At 41.6% G+C, this 22774-nt stretch overlaps 1 protein-coding gene across 3 annotated transcripts in view; it reads left to right on the top strand.

Annotated features, from left to right (window-relative positions):
* ppfibp1a (PPFIA binding protein 1a) overlaps positions 1 to 22724 on the top strand; it is a 95732-nt gene extending 73008 nt beyond the window's left edge. For all 3 annotated transcript variants that reach the window (XM_060903313.1, XM_060903312.1, XM_060903311.1), the window contains 9 exons: positions 5896 to 6046; positions 6153 to 6264; positions 6408 to 6496; positions 15038 to 15160; positions 15247 to 15372; positions 15462 to 15650; positions 18926 to 19063; positions 19184 to 19249; positions 21714 to 22724. In XM_060903313.1, coding sequence (XP_060759296.1) covers positions 5896 to 6046; positions 6153 to 6264; positions 6408 to 6496; positions 15038 to 15160; positions 15247 to 15372; positions 15462 to 15650; positions 18926 to 19063; positions 19184 to 19249; positions 21714 to 21794 — 1075 coding nt within the window. In that variant the 3' untranslated portion in view covers positions 21795 to 22724. The remainder of the gene's footprint in view (positions 1 to 5895; positions 6047 to 6152; positions 6265 to 6407; positions 6497 to 15037; positions 15161 to 15246; positions 15373 to 15461; positions 15651 to 18925; positions 19064 to 19183; positions 19250 to 21713) is intronic.
* The last annotated feature ends 50 nt before the right edge of the window (positions 22725 to 22774 follow it).

Below are 22774 nucleotides of genomic sequence, written 5' to 3'. Positions count from 1 at the left end.
TGCGACATTGAACTCCAGATTTATTAGCCCTCTTGATTTTTTTTTTTTTGGGGGGGGGGTTTGCTTTTTTTTTTTTTAAATGGGAATGATGTACAATTTCATTTTAAGTTTCTACAAGCCTAACATTTTTCTTATTTATGTGATTTTTTTTTTTTTTTTTTTTTTTCCCCTCTCCCAAACATTTAATTTAACATTAGTATGTAGTAAAACCTCTTCAGGACAGAATAACTTCCTCTTGTAATGTCAGGCAAGGTTGGAGATGCTTCTCTCCTATACAGAATGTTTTAAGATTTTTTATATAAAGAAAATATAAATGTATATGGGTCCGTCTCAGAAACTGGTCTCTCATTTGGGACATTATGGTCAAAAAATATATTTTCTAATTTTACTTTTTTTTTTTTGCATTTACCTAATATTCAATGTTTCTTTTTGTCATGTTTAATAAGAATAAAGATAGTATCTTGCTTTATCTGGCCTCCACTGTGGAAATTTTTTTTTTTATTACAATTCAAATGCTTTTGTAAAATTGATTTCCATATAAAATAACTTCATCATGAAGAATTAAAGCCCCTCCTTCACAGATGAGTGAAAATATTGAATAAATTTCCTCTTTTTGATTGCTTGGGTTAAAAATGCCAAGTTATGATAACTGAATTGATTATTCACTTAAATATGAATATGATGATACATTTTGGGTATTTGATATGGCGAAATGGGACACAATGGAAAAATCAAGAACACACCAGAAAGATGAGAATAACGGTGGTGGTAAAAGAACAGCGACTCTACCGGCTGAAGGTTGCGCGGGTCTCTGCTGCGGTGCGTGAGCAACGGAGCATCACTACTGCACCGGACAGAGCGCGAGGCGGGGGTGGGGCAAAACGACTGGCCGTAGATTCTATCAAAAGTTCAATCTAAATTGACCATGGTTGCAAAATATTGGCCAAAAATACACAAACACTACGAAATATGAAAGTAAGATGAAAAAGAAACATTCTATTGCCTTATACTGCAAGACTAAAACAAAAAACTGTCAAAACTCACCTTTTCAGTGATAACGTCTGAACAGATCACCCGCGTAACAAAGACCGCAAATGGAAGCATGATCAACTTCTAACTGTTGGAGTGGAAAATTCCATTCTACACATGCAAATTGTTAATGTGTGTCCTTCCCCGCACACAAATAACACGCTACGGTAAAAAATAGACCACAACTCATTTTATAGCTCAGAAATTCATACAAGACCAGCTATCATCGTAACATATTCTGTAAGAAACATATTCTATACCTGACTTTCAGCTTTCGTTTTAAAAAAAATCGCAGATTTATAACTAAATTTTTATATGGCGTAGTGATTTTAAGTTACTACTTTTGGTGAGGTAGTGACCTTGACCCTGAGGCTTTCCGTTTAGATCAAAACACACGATCGTATTGGTTTTGGGTCTGCGGAAAATGGAGTTACAACGGCGATCAAATATTTTTGCATGATGTTTTATTACGGTTATGATTATTCTGTGAGCGCACCGATCCTTAGGTGTATAAAGTTACAACTTAAAATACAATTAGGTGATAACTGTAGACTTTTCAGTGGACTACAACCTTTTTAAGGGAATGCGATGTAGTCAACCGTTTATCGTGTCCCAGATCAAGCCGCCATTTTTCCACAATTTTGCAGATTTTTTGCCAAATTCTGAATATTCACATCAAAGATTTAGTTTTATCTGTATTATTTCTTTCATCATTTTATTTCAAATTAAAACCAACATCACCATTCAAAACCGTAGTATATTGACTGAGTATATTTAGTGGGGTACCCCCCACTAAATAAATACATTTTTATATATTAAAATTTTATTTTTAAAGAAAAATATTCTGCAATGAGGAGAGAGATGGTGTACATGGACAAACGGGTTTTGTTTTTTAAGCTGATTCTTTACTCTCCCTCACTACACTTTTGTTTGGTACTTAAAAAAAAAAAGTGTGTATTATAATATGTGCATATAGTGGAGTCCAAAAGACTGACACCACTAAAGAAAATGCTTCTATTTGGCAAGTTTTATAAATTTAATACAAAATGTTTCGTTGCAGAGTGAAAATTACAATTTTATAGAATATTTGCATGAATTGAAACTTTTTATCCCCCGCTGGCCGAAAGACCCGAAAGGGGATAATGTTGTGGCGATGTCTGTCCATGCACTTGTCGGTCTGTCCATCCCAGAAAGGGTACTCGCCTTCTGAAATCAACTTCCCTCACAATTTTTGGAGGAATTTCACAAAACCTGACAGGACTCTTTGTTCTATCTCTTGTAATACGCATATTGCAATTTCGTTCAATTCGGTCGCATTTTACCAGAGTTACAGCCATTGATTACCAAACTTGTACTTTTGACAATTTCATGAGGGTGTATTAAGCACTTATAGCATAGATATAGTTGCCAGCGGGAGATATTGTGCTCTCAGAGCACTCGTTTATTATTTGGCATGTCTCCCTTTTGCTTTACTGCACTTGAGCTGGCATAGACTCCAAGTTTTTGCAAAACATTATGATCCATTTTAGATCAAGTCTATTGGTGTGTTGTCTGAACACATGCTTCAGGAGAAGAGATTATAGCATGACATGAAGTGTTGGTGGCAAAAACTTCATGATGATCCAGTCTTTAAAAAAAAAAAGTATTAATATTTACAATAAACAATTCTCCCACTAGGAGGTGATGTCAGGTAACAGCAGGCTGTGGTTATTAAGCAACATAACAGCAAAGATTATGCAATTCTACAAACAGCAAAGTTTATTGGTATAAAACCTAATGCATTAATACCAATTTCCATTATTTCGACATGGTCACAGGGGTGTGTGAGTGTGAAGGATTTACAATACCTTCAAACAGGTCTTGGATTATAGAACTGAATCTAACCACTTTTTAATCATTTTTAAAATATTATTTATTGTAAAGTGTTAAGGGGTGTCAATTTTGCCACATTTTAATATATATATTTTTTTCTTAGTCATGATTTTTAGGAGAAATTGTATAGTCCAGGGGTATGGAATCAATTTTGTGCCAAAATGTTCATACAATACTTTTGAAATATCAAACAAAAACGACAAATCAAAATACAAAAAAAGTGTCAATTTTTTTAGACTGGCAAACAAATTATTCGTGTAATCGTGCAAAATATCAGTCTATTACTCTTCAGAAACCTTTTATTTTTGTTCCGCGTCTTTCTCAGTTTTGTTTGACATTTATTTTGGTTGCGATTCCAGCTTTCTCGTTTGCGCTCCCTGACTTTTTGCTTGCAGTTTTGCAGGGATCCCAGACGTCCGCTATTTAGCGGAATTCCGCTATTTTTCTAGCCAAAGTGGTGGGTTTTGTTTTTTTTTTTAAATCTCTTGTATATCCGTTAAAAATGTTTAAGTAAAATGACCAGCAGAATACGTTCTGATTTGGTTTGCTTGTTTAGCGATTGTTTTTGTCAGCTTCGTTTGTTCTTGTTGACATTCGGGAACACTCGGAAGTTAAATTGATGTAAATGCCGTGAGACTGTATGCGATAGAACGAGAAAACAATATGGCTGCGCCCATTTGCTAGAAAATGTGTTTTAACTCCGTTCGTGCTTTTGTTTCTAATGCGTTGAACTTAATTCAATATGCAGGGCTGTGAAATTTCCGCGGATTCTGTCACGAAAAATATCTTCACAAAACGTCTATTTTTGCATTAAAAATCATTGGGGGGGGGGTCTAGTTGGTTTTAATCGCCTTGCACGAGACCGGTGGCTCAATACAGCTGGACTCGCGGAGTTTTATGCCAGCTGAGCGTGGAACACGTCTTGACTGCGACTCAGGACGCAGTGTTGCCAGATTGGGCGGTTTCAAGTGCATTTTGGTGGGTTTTGAACACATTTTGGGCTGGAAAACGTCAGCAGTATCTGGCAACACTGCTGACAGAGCTAAAAATAGCTATTGTGTGACCTGGCACCCCGTACGTGAATTTTGTACTTACAGGGTGTAAGATCAGACATAGTTAAGATGCTATCAAAAAGGAAAGCTAAGGAGGTGTTTGAGAGAGATGCAAAGAGGGCTAGAAAAGAACACACAGACAGACTGAAGGAAAAGATGAAAAAGAACAAGTTTGCAAAACTGAAAGAGATGGTGTTAAAGAAAATTAAATTAAAAGACTTTCATTAGATGCTGTTTGACAGACTATGAACATTTTGTAAATAGCTTTAATAGAGGAATGCAAATACTATAGAACTAATAACTAATAGCCTTACTGAAAGATGAATTGAAAGAAATAGCTGGGAGTGATGCAAAGAGGAATAGAAGGAGCCGGAAGTAAAAGAAAAGATGTAAATAATATATTAGATAAGAAACATTAGTTTTGTTTTGTTTTTTTACTTTGCTCTGTAGACAAGAGACATTGTGACAGATTCTTAGAAAAAGCCAGGACATAATACAAGAATTAAGTGTAATTTGGAAGACAACAGGTATCTCTCACTTAAATATTGAGCATGATTTTTCACAAAGTCATTTTGAAAGGCCTATCAAAGTTTTCTTTTATTAACATTTCTTTAAATTGTTATTTACACATTTTTTTTTTACTTTTATTTTGATTGAGATACATAGGCACTTATTAGATATTTCAAGGTATTTTACATGGATCTTATGCTGGGGGGCTGTGACCCCCCCCCCCCCCCCCCCCCCCCTTCCTCGGATTTCTTATTTACAATTTCACAGCCCTGAATATGTCGTGGAAAAAATATATCGTCCATAAAAGAGATAGCGGAACAGTGTCCGGGTTAGAAGTATATTCTTCAAAGCTACATTTTCATCTAATTTTTATAAATAACAATTTTTTTTTGCCACTTATGTCATTGATTACAAAATATGCCATCAAATAGATACACATTATTGTTAAATTCTGTTGCTTTTCTATGTTAAATCTATGTAAAAAATGTGTTCTGTAGCATCTTTAAATGTTAAAATCTCAACAGCTTCAGGGGGCTTGCAGCCCCCTTGACCCCTGCTGATAGTTTCTTACATTCCTCTATTTTTTTTCAATTACTGCTGGGATCCCTGGTTTTGGCACAAACTTCACGTGTGGGTGGGCTGTCCAGGAATGCATTCCCATTGGGTAACTTGTGTTTGATTGACAGCTACGCTCAGCGATTCCCCCGGAGGCTGTTGCGGCCATTTCCTACTCGGATTTTGGCGGACTGTTTGACGAGTGACCGATCCATTGACGGTAAACAAGGATCGAGTGGACTTCAGTGGCGACTATGATATTGAATTTACACTTTGTTGAATTAATTCAATATCATAGTCGCCACTGAAGTCCACTCGATCCTTGTTTACCGTCAATGGATCGGTCACTCGTCAAACAGTCCGCCAAAATCCGAGTAGGAAATGGCTGCAACAGCCTCCGGGGAATCGCTGAGCGTAGCTGTCAGTCAAACACAAGTTAGCCAATGGGAATGCATTCCTGGACAGCTCGCCCACACGTGAAGTTTGTGCCAAAACTGCAAGCAAAAAGTCAGGGAGTGCAAACGAGAAAGCTGGAATCGCAACCAAAATAAATTACGTCAAACAAAACTGAGAAAGACGCGGAACAAAAATAAAAGGTTTCTGAAGAGTAATAGACTAATATTTTGCACGATTACACAAATAATTTGTTTGCCGGTCTAAAAAAATTGACTTTTTTTTTTTTTTTTTGTATTTTGATTTGTTGTTTTTGTTTGATATTTCAAAAGTATTGTATGAACATTTTGGCACAAAATTGATTCCATACAGGGGAAAGGTGAATTTTCTTTATTTGCCAGAATGGAAAATTTACATGACAGTTTTGGAGGGTGCCAATAATTTGAGCTAACTGTGTCTTCTGTCTTTGTGCCATTCTTCAAAGTGAGCTTGACACCCCGTTTGCATGCTGGAGTACGGGACAGGTGTGTGAGTGGCTGCAGGAGCAGGGTTTGGGCCTGTATGTGAGTCAGGCTCAGCAGTGGATCCGCTCTGGACAAACACTACTAAATGCCTCACAGAATGACCTTGAAAAGGTCAGAGCATCAATGAGCTTCCTTTTTTTTGGTGGAGGGGGGAGTGAATGGTAGTGGTACTGTACTTAAGTAGTATTTTTTTTTTTGTACATGGTGTGTGTTGTAGGAGCTGGGCATCAGGCATCCTCTCCACAGAAAGAAACTCCAGCTGGCACTTCAGGCTCTGGGCTCAGACGTGGACGACGCTAAAAGCAAACTGGACTTCACTTGGGTTACTCGTGAGTCATTGCAACATGATGCAACACAGGATGAGTCCGTAATAGTTATTAATAGGAGGACCAGTGCAACATGGTGCAAGGCTGAAAGAGCAAAGAGCTTTATTAGTCATCACCAAGAACTAACTGACTTGTCTCTGGTTAAGGGTGGCTGGATGACATCGGCCTGCCTCAGTACAAAGCCCAGTTTGACGAGGCCCGGGTGGACGCACGCATGCTTCATTGCATGACCGTGGTACGGCACACGTAGGGTTGATTTTTCACAAATTCTGACTTGGATACCAAAAGCAAGAAAATAATGAAGTAATACTATCGCAAAAAAAAATGTCTGTGATAAGACACCGAGCCACAGATTTTCAGTTCTCCATAAGGTCAGAGCAATATTTTATAGTTTGTATGCTTTTTAATAAATATTTTGGTGCGTAAACCTTTCACACGTATTTCATGACGTTTTTGAAACTCTAAGTTCTCCGAATACACGATTGATTGGTGCCGTTTTGTTGTAGTTAATAAATGAACTCCAAATTTAAATTCCTTGCTTCGTTCTGCCAATCCAAGTCAAATATTTTGCTAATAAAATGCTGTATTGAATTACTCCAAGTATTGAATAGTTTGCTAATTTGTCTTGTTTCGATACTCTGCAACACGAGACCTGTTATGCCCCTTTTCCACCAAAGCAGTTCCAGGGCTGGTTCGGGGCCAGTGCTTAGTTTGGAACCGGGTTTTCTGTTTCCACTGACAAAGAACTGGCTCTGGGGCCAGAAAAACCGGTTCCAGGCTAGCACCAACTCTCTGCTGGGCCAGAGGAAAGAACCGCTTACGTCAGCAGGGGGGGCGGAGTTGTTAAGCCCAACAACAATAAGACCGCGAAAGGTCGCCATTTTTAAGCAACGAGAAGCAGCAGCTGTACAAACGCGAAGTCATTTATTATTATTGTTGTTGCTGCTGCTGCTTCTTCCGTGTTGTTTTTGCTTTGATATTCGCGCCAAGGTTTATGTAAACGTAGTGCCGTAACTGACGTATACAGCGACATAATGACGTGGCTCCGCTTAGCACCGCGAGCTATGGAAAAGCAAACTGGTTCTCAGCTGGCTCACAAGTTGAACGAGTTGTGAACCAGCACCAGCACTGGCCCCAAACCAGCCCTGGAACTTATTTGGTAGAAAAGGGGTGTTAGTGACCCCAAACACGGTTCTCCATCAAAAACCCTTTTATTTCTCTGGTTATTAAAATACTATTTTACTCAGGTGATGCTCATCATTGAAACCAGTTTTAGCTGTTAAGAAATTTTGCATGTCCTACGTTTCATTTAAATATGACACATGCAGTGCTTTTGTGAAAATATTCACTACCCTTGGTGTTTGTCCTGTTTCATTACAACCTGGAATTAAAACAGGTTTGTACCATTTTTGGTTTCCACAACATGTCTGTCTACCATAGAAAATTAGTTTTCATTGTGACACACACTAAGTAAAAAAAAAATACAGAAGGGGGCTGTTTTTTTAAAGAGTTACCTTTTGCTGCAATTACAGCTTTCAAAGTCTCTTGGGGTAGGTATGACGCCATTAGCTGGACACATCTAGCTACTTGGATTTTTGTCCATTCTTCAAGGCAAATCTGCTCCAGTCCCTTCAAGTTAGATGGGTTGTTGGTGTACACCAACTTTTCAAGCCATTCCACAGATTCTCAACTGGATTGAGGTCTGGGATTTGACTAGGCCATTCCATCCATCATCTGTACCACTTATCCATCAGGGTCACAGGGCAAGCTGGAGTGAATCCCACCTGACTTTAGGTGAGGGGCAGGGTTCACCCTGGGCAGATCATCAATCGATCAACGTTAACACGCAGACAACCAATCATTCATGTTCACATCAATGGGCAATTTAGAGAAGCCAGTTGACTGAGGTGGTGTTTACATTAGACCGTATCAGCGGATCATCAAATTAACGTTTTTAAAACGATTCGCGTGCACACAGCAAAGCCAATACACGGATACGCTAATCACATGACTAATTACGGCACGTAAGTTGAAATGTGTCAGTGCGGCTCAGCGCTTCCTCCTCAGCGGCTGCGCTCCAAATCACTCCGCCCTGAACAGCGAGTGCCCTCTGGAGGGTGCACACTCCGGCCCTGCGCAGCTCACAGAGCGCGCGAGTGAAGTGCACGAGCAGTGATTCGGGACTGAGCCGCTGTGTGTGAGGTCCCAGTGCATATTGGGCATGCGCAAGTCACTCACCACTTGCAAGTGGAAGGATGGCAAGCCTAAAGACAATCATAACTACACAATGGGCAGTATTTGCATCTTACCACGAACAACATTTAAGAATAGCAAAGCATTATATTCACACTTTTATACTCTTTAATGAAAAACAAAAAGGTGATACAAGGCGGAAACAATAGCAGGAAGTGAAGTCCGTGCCGTTTTTCAGCAGTCGCGTCACATGACCAACGTGGCATGAACAACGCCAGCGAATCAGGAAGGTAGATGTCACAGTGACGTTGTCCAATGACGACGTCAGCTAGAGCTCAGCACTGCGTTTCCTCGTATCTCAATGTTTACACAGCACCGGATCAGATACAAACTGGGTTGAATACGTGGGCCCTGGCGGATTCAAGTTGTTCCGCCTGTGGAGTCGTTTCCCGGCGTTTTAATGTGCACGGACAGTGCATCTGCGACGAAAACGAGACGGATATGGTCTAATGTAAACACCACCTTAATTCACATGTCTCTGGACTGCAGGAGGAAACCGGAGCACCCAGAGGAAACCCACACAGACACCGGGAGAACATGCAAACCTTCCTGCTGTGGGGCGACAGTGCAAACCACTGCACCACAAGACCATTCCAAGACATTTAAAGCTCATAGGCAACGGTTTTATGCATATTTGAAACTTTATATGTTAAACCCTCTGTAATTTTCTTCTGATCCCAAGAAGTATTGTTAATAAGTGATAATTAAAATAAGTTGGCGTGGATCGCAGCGAATTTCTGTTCAGCTATTTTCGTGACCACGTGACGTCATTTAAGCCAAACAAACCGCTTGAGTTGAGTCCACTTCCGTTTACTTACGTTGCCGTTCAGCTTGAGTGCAGATGTGCGTTCAGGAATTTCCAAAGAAAAACCATGCCTTATTGTTGTGCAGTGAACTGTAACAACGGGACCGGTTCAGGAAGAAGTTTTTACCTTTTTCCGAGAAGGGAGAAGAGGCAGAGAGAGTGAATTGGCTTTTTCTGGAAGAGGAGAAGAGGTGGCGCGAGTGGGTTGGCTTTTTCCGAAAAAGGAGACGAGGCGGAGAGAGTGGATTGTGCATGTGAAACAAAATCAAGCAATCAAAGAACAAACGGAGCAGCAACGCTCAAGCAAAAAGGAGAAGATCGGAGGTAAACATTTTTACTTTTGCTTGTAATTGACAAGTCAAGAATCCTGAGGGATCCTGTACAATCATTGTGGAAATGAGACAAAGGGATATTTCCTCGCTTAGAGTCAGCTATAAATAGTATAATGCCACAGATGGCAGGCTAATGTGGCCTACCGGCGCACTGTCAAGTAATCATTACCGATATCCACTAGGGAGGGCGGTTTAATTATTCTTCAAAAGGGCTCTTATTTAGTATTACGATGAAAGTATGAATTTATCATAATTACCAGGATAAATCGTTTGGGCGCGAGTCTTGTTGAGGTCTGGGGTCACCGCGATCAGAGTCGGCCGAGTCGCTGTCTGAATCCTAGGCCGCACAGTCAAACCAGTGAGCCACATTCACCGATTGCTTCGCAACGGCCATAGGTTCATACATGTATGGTTTCACCTCTCGATATTTAATTTGAAGAGTTCCTACTTCAAAATCGCTATCGCTTTCAGACATTTTACACAACCTCTCATGACCAAAGTCCGTACACGTGTGCTTGGTTCGCAGGTAAACACAGAACTGGTCTCAGTCTGTTTGGCTTAAATGATGTCACGACGACGGTCCCCTGGCGGTGAAAGTGCGCATAAGTGAGATGTAAATAAACCTTCAGAAATTGGGCAAACCGGTATATTTTAACCGTTTTATTCAATTTTAGGGTGCAAATTAGACACTCGGAAGATTTGAATTAGCTTTTTGTGTCGTTCTTCTAGACAATTAAGTTGATATTCTCCATTTCACCTCTGACCATCGCCTATGACCTTTTACTTTAAAAAAAAAAGTGACATTTTCATCTCATCTGACCAAGAGAACTTTCTCCCATGTGTTTGACGAGTCTTCCACGTGCTGTTTGGCAAACACCAAACTCCCCCCCCCCCCCCCCCCCTTCTTTAAGCAGTGGCTTTTTTTTTTCTGGCCACTCTTCCATAAAGCCTCACTCTGTGGCGTGTAAAGTGGATGGACAGATACTCCCATCCAGCGTTTCCGCTAGAAAAAAATGGTTTCACCTTCCGGACATTTTGATAACATGCCAGTCAAATATTCCATCGTTCCTAATTAGCCTAGTGCAGAAAAATTGGAAGTAGACTAGTAGCTTAAAGAATGACAATTAGACCGTATAAAAATAATGCAACATGTTTATTGGCCTTACTTTCAAATAATTCCATGAACACTCGTTGCGCAAACGACCCTATGCGTTATTCGCACGAGGTGCCAGAGTTATTTTTAAGAAACGTATCAGTAATGATGAACCAGCAATCATCCTTCCCCATATCAAACAAATCAGAAAAAAAATACAGGTTCTTCCTTGTGGTTTAATAAACTAATCCCCCTTCCCCACATCAAACAAATAAGACTAAATAACAGCCTAATAATAACACTGTGTCTTGACATGCACCTGAATGGTGCAGGTTAAATTGTCAAATAGTAGGCTAACTATCAAATTATTCATAACACTGCCTCGTATAATTGAACTCCTACTTTTTACGCTGTTTGGCAGTGTTGAAGTTGGCAGCTGCCGACATGAAATCGAAACTTTGCAGTGTCTCTCCACAACTGGTGATGCGCATAAGTCGCGTAACCTTGTTCTCTGAGAGGCGACTTCGCTGCTTCGTCTTCAGGCTTTCGTCTAAACGGGGGAACAGGGGCGCTGCGCCCTCTTACTCTCGGCGTGCGCCCCCTTACCGACTCCGTGAAAACATCCCAGCAACACTATGTGACAATGTGTCTGATCATCAAATAAGTTATAATTGCTCCAAAAATATTCCAATCATAGTAGATACACCGCCAGACGGTGCAAAAACAATCCGAATTGGCGTTTTCCAGACTGAGGCGCCATGCTGTTTAGTTGTTTACTTGTTGCGGCTGCTCTCGCGAGATTTGACATGGGTTACATACAAGGTCAGCTGACTTGTAGAGCGAGATTTCTCGAGACTGAATGACCTTTCACCCACCGGCGCGGGAGCTTTTGACAGAAGTAGTTCGCGAGTTGTTTTTGACGACACTTGGGCATTTAAAGATGTCATCCCGTGGCACGAAGCGGAAGAAAGCCAAAGGCTGTCCGGGGCAGAAGATTACTTCTTTCTTTTTCAATGTTGACAGACAATTTGTTACAATTTCCCTCTCAGATAGCCTCAGAATGTCCCATTGGAGCATTTTTCAAAGGCTTTGCACGGCGGGGGGGACAACCGGCACCATCCCCCCCCTGCTCCCTCGCCATGGTGAGCGCCCTCATACTAAATTTTTCTAGAAAAAACCCTGGTCTTGATCCAATTCTGCAGCGAAAACCCCCCTCTCTGCAGGAACACTTGAGACGGGGATCACACAGGCTATTTTGGCGAGCTTGGCCCACTCTGGAATTGCAATCCTCCATAGCCATATTTTTACGCAGATTACGCTGTAGAATCTTTGCTGCAAACAAACGCTGGTCGGCCAATCACATGTTCCTTCCGATGTGTTTTTATTAGGTTAAATTATTTTATTTTAATATTGTGTTACTACATTAGACCTAAATGGTGGTATTATTCTGAAATTCAAATTGTGTTAGAGAGACGGGATTATTAGTCAATTTCAATCGGACAATTTGACCGGTGAGATTTCATTTTCTCGGACTCCCCCCCCCCCCCCCCCCCCCCCCCCCCGGCCAATGTCCGGTAATTACCGGACAACGGAATGTGTGCTCCCATCTCCGCTGTGGATCTTTGCAGTTCCTTCAGTGTTGTCCTTGTTGAATCTCTGATTAATGCTCTCCTTGCCTGTTTTGGTAGGCGGCCTTTTCCTGTCAGGCTTGTAGCAGTGCAGTATTCTTTCCATTTTGCTATAATGGATTTAATGGTGCTCTGTGGGATATTCAAAGTTTGGGATTTTTTTTTTTTTTTAATAACCCAACCCTGATCTATACTTCTCCACAACTTTATCTCTGACCTGTTTGGAGAGCTCCTTGGTTTTCACTGAGTTTGATCTGATGGTGTTGCAGATTTCAGGGGTCTTTCAGAACTGGGGTATTTACTGACTTCATATGATGGATCATGTTGCACTTTGCACACTTCTGAAGCTAATTAGTTGGACCAGGTTTTTCTTGGGGGTCTCATAGCACCCTTTTTTTTTTTTTTAAATAATTCCATGAGACAAGCATGGAAGTCTGCCAGAAGATTGGAATACTACTGCTATACTAGTAAGAGAGGCAGCAAGGAAGGTGCTAGGGTGGTCCTCGGGAAGGAGGAAGGAAGACAAGGAGACATGGTGGTGGAACAAAGAAGTGCAGGAAATTATAAAAGAGAAGAGGCTAGCAAAGAAGAATTGAGACGATCAGAGAGACGAGGAAAGCGGGCGGTTATACAGAGACAAGACGGAAGGCAAAAAGAGCGGTAGCGAAGGTGAAAACAGATGCATACCAGGAGTTGTACGAAAGACTGGATACCAAAGGAGGAGAGAGAGACCTGTACAGACTAGCTAGGCAGAGAAACAGGGAAGCGAGGGATGTACAGCAGGCAAGAGTGATGAAAGATGGAAATGTGATGACGGAGTGTATTAAGAAGGTGGAAAGAGTAATTTGAGGATTTATTAAATGAGGAGAATCCAAGAGAGAAAAGGTCAGATTCATTGGAGACAGCAAATCAGGAAGCAGAGTTGGTTAGTAAGGATGAGGTGAGGGCAGCCGTGAAAAGAGTGGAGACTGGAAAAGCAGTCGGACCAGATGGTATCCTGATTGAGGCTTGGAGATGTTTGGGTGAGATGGTTGTGGAGTTCCTAATGAGATTGTTTGTTTGTTTGTTTGTTTAATAAGATCCGAGAGAATGAGAAAATGCCAAATGAATGGAGGAAGAGTGCACTAGTCCCAATATACAAGAATAAGGGAGATGTACAGAGCTGCAGTAATTACAGAGGGATAAAATTGATGAGCCACACCATGAAGCTATGGGAAAGGGTATTGGAGGCGAGATTGAGAAGAGAGGTAGCAATCTGTGAACAGCAGTACGGGTTTATACCAAGGAAGAGCACGTCGGATGCAATTTTTGCTTTAAAAATGTTAATGGAGAAATACAGGGAAGGCCAGAGAAAGCTACGTTGTGTGTTTTGTAGTCCTGGAGAAGGCATACGATAGAGTGCCGAGAGATGAGTTATGGTATTGTATGAGAAAGAGTGGAGTGAATGAGAAGTATATTAGAGTGGTGCAAGACATGTATGAGAACGGTGAAACAGCAGTGAGGTGTGCAGTTGGAACAACTGAATGGTTCAAGGTGAAGGTGGGACGCCATCAAGGATCTGCTTTGAGTCCTTTTTTGTTTGCCATAGTGATGGATAGCTTGACGGACGAAGTGAGGCAAGAGTCACCATTGGAACATGATGTTTGCGGATGATATTGTGATATGTGGTGAAAGTAGAAAGAAGGTTGAGCTGGGTTTGGAGAGATGGAGGTATGCATTGGAACAAAGAGGAATGAAGGTGAGCCGTAGCAAAACAGAATATATGTGCATCAATAAGAATGGGGATGAGAGTGTAGTGAAGATGCAAGGAGTAGACGTAAAGAAAGTTGGTGAATTCAAGTACCTGGGGTCAACGGTGCAGGAAAATGGGGGCTGCGATAGTGAGGTGAGAAAGAGAGTGCAGGCAGGGTGGAGCAGTTGGAGAAGGATTTCAGGAGTCATTTGTGATAGGAAAGTCCCAGCAAAAGTGAAAGGTAAGCTGTATAAGACAGTAGTGAGACCAGCTGTGATGTATGGATCGGAGACCGTACCCTTAACGAAGAGACAGGAGGCAAAGTTGGAGGTGGCGGAGTTGAGGATGTTAAGGTTTGCGATGGGAGGTTGGACAGGATAAGGAACGAACACATCAGAGGGACAGCACATGTGGAGAGCTTGGGAATTAAGCTAAGAGAGATGAGACTGAGATGGTCTGGGCACATCCTGAGAAGAGATGCAGAGCATGTTGGAAGGAGAATGTTGAGGATGGAGCTGCCAGGCAAACGAAAATGAGGAAGGCCAAAGAGGAGATACATGGATGTGGTGAGAGAGGACATGAAAGTGGCAGGTGTGGTAGAGAAGGATGCTGAAGACGGAGCAATGGAGACGAAAGATCCGCTGTGGAGACCCCTAATCGGGAGCAGCCAAAAGATGATGATGATTTTATTAGGTCTATTACATAAAATTTTAATTCCAAGTTGTACTGCAACAAAACTGACCCAAAAAAAAAACACCAAGGGGGTGAATAATTTCTGGCACTGTATACTCTTAATATACAATATCAATTGTTTCATCTCGTAATGATTCATTAACACTTGACTTTGACTTTATACTGTATGCGTAAATGTTGGTGTCTGTTCCTCATAAATTACCAACTTTTTTTATTTACACTGATCAAATTTGGTGTTAGGATGACTTGCTGGGTCTGAAGGTGGGCAGCGTGCTTCACCATCTCAGTATCAAGAGGGCCATCCAGGTGCTGCGCATCAACAGCTACGAGCCCAACTGCCTCCGACGCAGACCGTCTGATGAGGTTCTTTTCATTTCTCCAAATACACCGTACCGTTTGTCGCAAAACATGCCAGTATGTGTGTTTCAACTCTGAAGTTCTGTACTTAGAATAACATCACACCGGCAGAGGTGTGCCAGTGGACCAATCACAGAGTGATGGAGTGGCTGCGCTCGGTAGACCTGGCAGAGTACGCACCCAACCTCAGAGGAAGTGGCGTACACGGAGGACTGATGGTATGGAGGGAAGAGGATGAAGCCAAAATGAGCGGTGTCGGTGAAACGAGCGTAGCTCCAACTTCATGGTTTGTTTTTCTTCGCATCAGGTTCTGGAGCCTCGGTTCAATGTTGAGACAATGGCCCTCCTCCTGAACATCCCGCCTAATAAGACGCTCCTGAGACGTCACCTGGCCACCCACTTCTACCTCCTGATTGGAGCAGAAGCAGAGAGACTCAAACAGGAGTGTCTGGAGCATCCGGACTATGTACTGCTCACCGCCACAGCGAAAGTGAAGGTAGAAAAAGCTTCATGCTGGTTACGTATCAAATATTCGCAATTATCCAAACGGTTTCTTCAAGGATCTCAAGAAGTGTTTGTTTGATTCTTTGGTTAGTAAACTAGTCTTTTAATAATTACTAGGGCGGCACGGTGGTGTAGTGGTTAGCACAGTCGCCTCACAGCAAGAAGGTTCAAACCCAGCGGCCGGCGAGAGCCTTTCTGTGCGGAGTTTGCATGTTCTCTCCGTGTCTGCGTGGGTTTCCTCCGGGTGCCCCGGTTTCCCCCACAATCCAAAGACATACAGTTCGGTTAACATGGGGCGGCCTTGGGCTGAAGTGCCCTTGAGCAAGGTACTTAACCCCTGACTGCTCCCCAGGCGCTCTAGTGTGGCTGCCCACTGCTCTGGGCGTGTGCTCACTGCTTCAGATGGGTTAAATGCAGAGGATGAATTTCACCGTGCTTGAAGCGTGCATGTGACAGGTTTCTTCTTCTTCTAAAGTGATATTATTAAAAGCTCACTTTTTCAGTGCTTGTGCGCACAGATTTGAATATCTGGAGTGCCAACCTACCCACAAACTCTGAAATAAGACACTGTTGGTTTGTTTTGGGCTGCTTACTTCAGAAAACGTGCTTCAACAAGCCGTTCGGATTCGGCTCCTCTTTTACCCTGTCCACACTAGGGATTTTGTACCGATACGATACTACTTTCGTACCGCAACACCTGTCCACACTAGCAACTATACCGGTACTGTAGCGGTATAACTGTATCGGTACGAAACCCACAAATGTATGGGTTTTGTATCGGTACTGTAGCGCTTCGCTGTAGTGTGGACAGATGAAGCGGTTCTGTATCGATACAAATAGCATGCGCAAAGTCACACACCTCAATTGATGTCTTCGCTGAATAAAATAGTGAAGAACGGAGATTTGTTTTCTTTGTTTCTTTCTCAGCTGCCTCGCGCGTTTTATACGATTCGACTGAATAAATGACCACCAGAAATACAGACTGTACATTGACAACAAAAAGCACACACTCGTTGTTTCATCCGCCATATTCCCGGAAGGAAGTTACTCGGTAACCACGGAAACATTTCGCGCACGCGCATTTCAACTACCGTGAAAGAAAACCGCAAACATTTCTTGCTAGTGTGGACAGATGCACTAAACTGTACCGGTATACTTTGTATCGATACAGTTATACCACTATCGTACCGGTATATATGTGAACACAGCTTTTGTGTCACAAGGGGAGCTCATTATGGCCCTTTTCCACTACCCTTTTTCAGCTCACTTCAGCCCAACACGGCTCGCGTTTCGACTACCTCAGAGCAGCACGACTCGGCTCACTTCAGCCCTACTCAGCACCCAAAACTCGCACGGTTTTGGAGTAGGGCTGAAGCGAGCCAAGCCGAGTGAGGCTGGGGGCATGAGCAGACACTCCCCTGTGCACTGATTGGTAAGGAGGAGTGTCCTCACATGCCCACACACGCCCCGTGAGCACGCTGGGATCTGTAAACACTGTAAACCCAGAAGAAGGAGAATTACGAGAATTTCAGAAGCCTTATGCGCCTCGCCTCATCTATACGCTCTTGCCAGTATCTGTTGGCGTTGTCGGTGACAACAAGCCACAGCACCAAGACCAGCAACACTAACGACTCCATGTCCTCCATGTTTATTGTTTACTATTCGGGTCGTGAGACTACCGCTTAAAAGCTCACTGATGTCACTGTTTGCGCCGCCTAACGACATCACGTGACGTCCACCCACTTTCGCTAACTCCACCCAATGTGTCCACCCACTTCCAGCCAGCACGGTTCAGCGCTGTTGTAGTCGAAATGCAACTCCAACAGCCCCACTCAGCCCAACTCAGCACGGCACGGCTCAGCCCAACTCGGCCGCGTTGGTAGTGGAAAAGCGGCATTAGAGTTATGTCCCATTCATCTGAGTATCTCCACTCATGGCTGGAGAACTGTCCTTTGTGAAGGAATATTCATGAGGAAAGTGTTATGAGTTAGTTTGAGGAAGAGGGGGGAGGGATGTTCATTTAAAGGAACAGGCGCTCAGATCAGCAGTTTTGAACAGGGCTGAATTGCACACGGTGAGAAGGATGCTGTGGTGCTTTATCCTTGTGGTACTGTATTTTGACCAAAGCACAGCAGATTTTTCAATAACACCTCAGGGAACTGTGTCAGCTTCTTGAAAAAGCGGTATAATGGGTCACGTTTAAGACCATTTAATTCACAAATGAATTGACGCAAACAACAAGTTTTAGCTTTTAGGAATATTTGCATCTATTTCTGCCCCCCCCCTTCATTTTTTGGTAGTTCTTATTTCATTCATTCAAATAACACACATGTATTACTAACACTGAATCGGTTGTTGCTCTGTCTCCATATTTGGGCAAACTATTCCTTTAAAGGGCATACTCTGGACCAATTTTTTTTTTTTTTTAAATATATGTAAGCATGTCCCTTTACACACTCATCCAGAAGGGTAATTTTGCACAAGGCCATCTGTCTACAGCAGAAAAAAAAAATGCGTTTGGAAAAATCCCAAGGGAGTCTGGAGCCAGATTCGTGACGTTACCTGTGGAAGCGCCAGCAGGCTGGGCGAGCTTTGCACGGTTTCAGTGCACAGCCTGTGTAGGCCAAGCGCTCCCATTTCTCTCATATTGTCTGGTCTTTTGGAAAACGATGAGTACTAATCCCATCAAGATTGGTGTTGCTACACCCTCCTACGATACATCTGTTAACCATTTTAATAATTACGCGATAACGTTGAAGAAATGTGCAGAAAACCACCAGGTCGTTTTCTCATAAACAAACCAGCGCTGACGTAGGATTCAGAGGGGGGTGTCCCGCATGCGACGTCACGAAAATCAGTGTTTTCTCGGGAAATCCAAACGCCAAGTTTTTTCAGAGGCGGACCAATTCGCCTCAAATGGCTTGATTTCAACTGAATTTTTCTGGTATTGCTCAAGGTAAAAAAAAATTGCAGAGAATGCAGAATGTGACAGATATTTGACCAAAGTTTAATATAAAATAGGAGAATTACATTGATCTTGCTCCTGAATTTACCTGGGATATGCACTTGTAGGGATAAAATTGGGCAAAGAAAAAAAAAATTACACTTCTCCGTCTTGTCCCCTGCCACAATGTAAACTTGAATGAGCATTTATTATATTAACGTTAATGTTCACACATCTCTACTGACCAGTCACAGTGAAGATGGACCCATCCTTCGATGGAAGCATAAATGGGCCTGAAGTAATCTTTTGTCCGTCCTTTCCAGCCGAGACGTCTGTCTTTCGGAAGTTTTGGAACGTTGAGGCGGAAGCGGCAGGAGGACAGTGAAGAATTTCTGTGCCCTCTGGAAGTGCAGATGCCTCAGAACAGCAGCTTGCACATCAGTGAGGACAACCTGGAGCAGGTGCCGCACCTTCTCACATTATTGCAGTGTACCTGATGGACTCGTATTTAAATCGTTAGGTTTTTTTGGTGATGTTCGTGCACAATTGCTGTTTCCTTGTAACCTTTAAAATGTCTGTAGATGGAGGACTCGGAAGGCACAGTGAAACAGATCGGAGCCTTTTCGGAGGGGATCAGTAACCTCACTGTAAGATTTCTAATTTACACGCTCGTTAACAGGATAGACAGCTGATATGAGTGCAAAAGTTTGCATACCCTTGGGACAAAATGCATGAGAACTAGAAAATTCAAGTAGTGTGATTTTACATCTACAGATGCAGATCTTCATTCTCACAAGTAACAAAAAAAAATGGTCAAATGGTATATTAAGATGTTAATAGATTTTGTTCACTTTTATTTGTGGTGTTAATGGTCTCCCACCTCTTTGAGCAGTTTTTTATACCCCTGCTCCAGGGGGTGTATACTGGTTTATCTCTGTCCGTATCTCCGTCCACCTTTCTCAGCAACTGCAAATCATAGCCACTTGGTACCAAGCTTCAGCTTGGGGTTCTATACTGTGTGTACCATTTTCAGGTCTGTCACACATCGACTTCCTGTTTACCGACTGAATGCATTTCTGAAACATATAGCGTGGATTTACAAAATTTTCGTAGCACTTTTCTCAGCAACTACAAATCACAACTGCTTGATATTTGGTACCGAGCTTCAGCTTCAGGGCTGTGAAAAATCCGCGGAATTCCGCGAATTTGGCCGCCAAAAATATTTTAGTAAATCATCTAATTTTGCAATAACAAATTGGGGGGTAGGGGTTGTTGTCTACCGACCGCTAGTAGTCTCGTACAGCGAGTGTCACTGAGCCGGCGAGTCTAGGAAAGAGCCTACCGCAAATTGTTCTTTCTGTAACGACATTGTAATTTTTTTGCTATCTTTTTTTTTTTTTTTCTTCTTTTGCGACAATGACAGACCAGTTTACAGCATTTGTGCCATGCTTACAAACCATGGTGCGAATCTTGTGCTCTTTTCGTTTTACCATTGTGCTCTTTAAACACGCTTTCGATATCAACGGTTTTGAAAAGGAGAATTTCGCGGTATGCCCGCGTCACGGAGGGACATCGTTCAGAGGGAGGACGGTGAGACCGACGATGTCAAAAACATTGACAAGGAAAACGGCATCAAAAATCCATGGAATTGGCGATGGCTGGAGTTTAAAGCCGGTAGTGAATATCTCCATGAGCACATACAGTACAGAAGATAAAAGAACCAGGGAAAGCTTACTGCATCTTGTGCCATCAGGATGTGAAGTACGGTTCTGGTGGAAGAACACGTTTGGTTGACCATGTTAAAGGAAAAAAACATGCGGAATTGGTGAAATTGAAGCTGTTGAACTATAGATTACCAGGTAGACCATCTTGTTCACATTGATTATTTATGTAGTTTTAACTTATGTTATTGTTCATAATGTTCATTGTTATCATGAATATGTAATGAAAGAGAGACCAAAAGAGCAAGGAAAAGCCATATAGAGAGTCAGAAAGAAAAGAGTAGGCTTTCTAAGCTGAAGAAACTGTTAACAAAGAAAAGGAAATAAATATAAATATTGACTTGTAAATCGTTGTATATAGTTTTTGACTAGAATCTGTCTAACATGAACAAGAAAGACATTTTGGTATTGAATCAGTTCAAAAACAAGAACATTAGTGACTATTATTTAATAGTCAGTCTAGAATTTCCCCCCTGGAAAAGACATTATGGTACCCAATGAATTGATACGAATTGATACAAGAATATAAGTGAATTTACAACATCAGGTATGTTATTGATATATTTTCATTCTTCAAGTGAACCCTTATCAGTTAAAAGGTAAATCAGTTCATATTGTATTATTTCAACATAACAGTTCAAATTAAATGGCATAGTTGAGAAAATATTTGCTTTCAGGAGATGCTTCAAATCTATCACTATGCACAAAATCCGTTCAGCTTCTGGGGCCCTGCGCTCCCCAGACCCCCTGCTAAAATTGTTTCCTCGTATTTTGTCATTTCTATTTCACAGTCCTGCAGCTTGGGGTTCTATACTGGGTTCTGTCGCACATCGACTTCCTGTTTACCGACTGAATGTATTTATGAAAGATATACGGTGGATTTTGATGCTGTTTCAAGAAGCAAAATGCTATTTCAAAATGACAGTTGACCGCGATGCTGTTTGAAATCCCTGGGGAGAGACGCTGCTCTTTACTTAACTGTTTTCAGGGTTAATTATTTGTTGAAGTCAACGTTCATCATGTGTCCTATTGCTTGCATTCTGATAAGCGAGAGCAGGGGATACGCAAGTGGGCAGAAGCTCACAGTTGGGTGTGGGGTTTGTTTTGGTCCGAGTGGCTACTTTACACACTGAGCATCTTCCTTTTTAAAACCAATTTCTCTGGTTTGGTTTCATATTTTTGTCTTGTGCAGGACACGTGCACATTTCAACTTTGTGGAATTGTCTTGTTTGTAGATAAACTGTAAATTAGACATGTTCGTTTCCTCCAATTCAAAAACCATGGGGGATGCAAACTTTTGCACTCGACTGTGTCTCAGACGTTTTCCCCCACATTTCAGGAATTGTTTCTAACACGTTTCCTTCGGATTGGATTTGTGTGTGTTATGTAGAGCATGTTGAAAGACGACGAGCTCTTCAAGGAGATACCATCTCGCTCTCCTGAAGCCATATCCACGGACTCCAGCACATGAGCATAAACCTGTGATAGCAGAAGATCCTGGAGAACCAAACGTCTGTCCCTTAACTGTGATAAATTGTTTTCTTTAAGCGCAAACCGCTCCACACAGCATCACCTGTGAAGATCATTTTACACGTTTCCAGATCCGTAAGCCTACTGTGATGGTATGTTCGAGTCTGACAATCAAAAGCGATCGACAACCGTGGAAGGGTTTTTTTTTTTTTATTATTTATTCTTCTTTTTACTGTCTACAGCATAACGTGTTTGAGTACCAAAGACTGCAAATGATGACCAAAAATATTTTAAATCTTATTTTAGTTGGATTTCATCCTTATTCTTATAATCGGTTTTAATGTATACATTGACTCCTGCATATATAATTGCATGTGTTGCTTTGTACTGAATTTAGACACCTACTGCCTGGCAAGTACATTAGGAGTCTTGAGTCGTAATAATTTCATTTGAAGCATCTAGTCTGTGCACCACTGGATAGTTATTCTTTAACCAGAGTTGTCCATGTGTTGTCTGTCGTTTTAATGAATTGAAGTCAATAAAATTGTGACTCATCTTAATCTGTTATATACAGTACTTTTGTTTTTTAGACACTTACCAAATTCATAAGATACTCCAGTTGGCACATTTTTTTTTAGCGTTAATATCCATTTTATATAATTTATATATTAGTGATTTTCTAATTCATATTATATTGTTTCATAATTCAAGTTGGTTTTAGTCTAAGAGCTGCAGTGAAACCGAATGACTGACTGAATTGTAATTGGTTGGGTCATTTCATTTTTTATAATGTTTAACTATTTTTAAATTTGTTTGAAGCAGGTTTAATAAATTGACAAACTGCTGAGATGTTTGTGGCCCAGTTTAAGAACCGATGCTATAATGTCAGTCTCATGTTACGTTTGTCTAACATTTCTTCTTTATTAAATCAGAAGTTGGCAAAATTTGTTGTCGGAAATCTCTCTTCTTAAATTCATATCC

Source organism: Neoarius graeffei, chromosome 21 (genome assembly GCF_027579695.1).
Source record: "Neoarius graeffei isolate fNeoGra1 chromosome 21, fNeoGra1.pri, whole genome shotgun sequence".
Classification (NCBI taxonomy): domain Eukaryota; kingdom Metazoa; phylum Chordata; class Actinopteri; order Siluriformes; family Ariidae; genus Neoarius; species Neoarius graeffei.
This window is presented reverse-complemented; position numbering and strand designations above follow the sequence as displayed.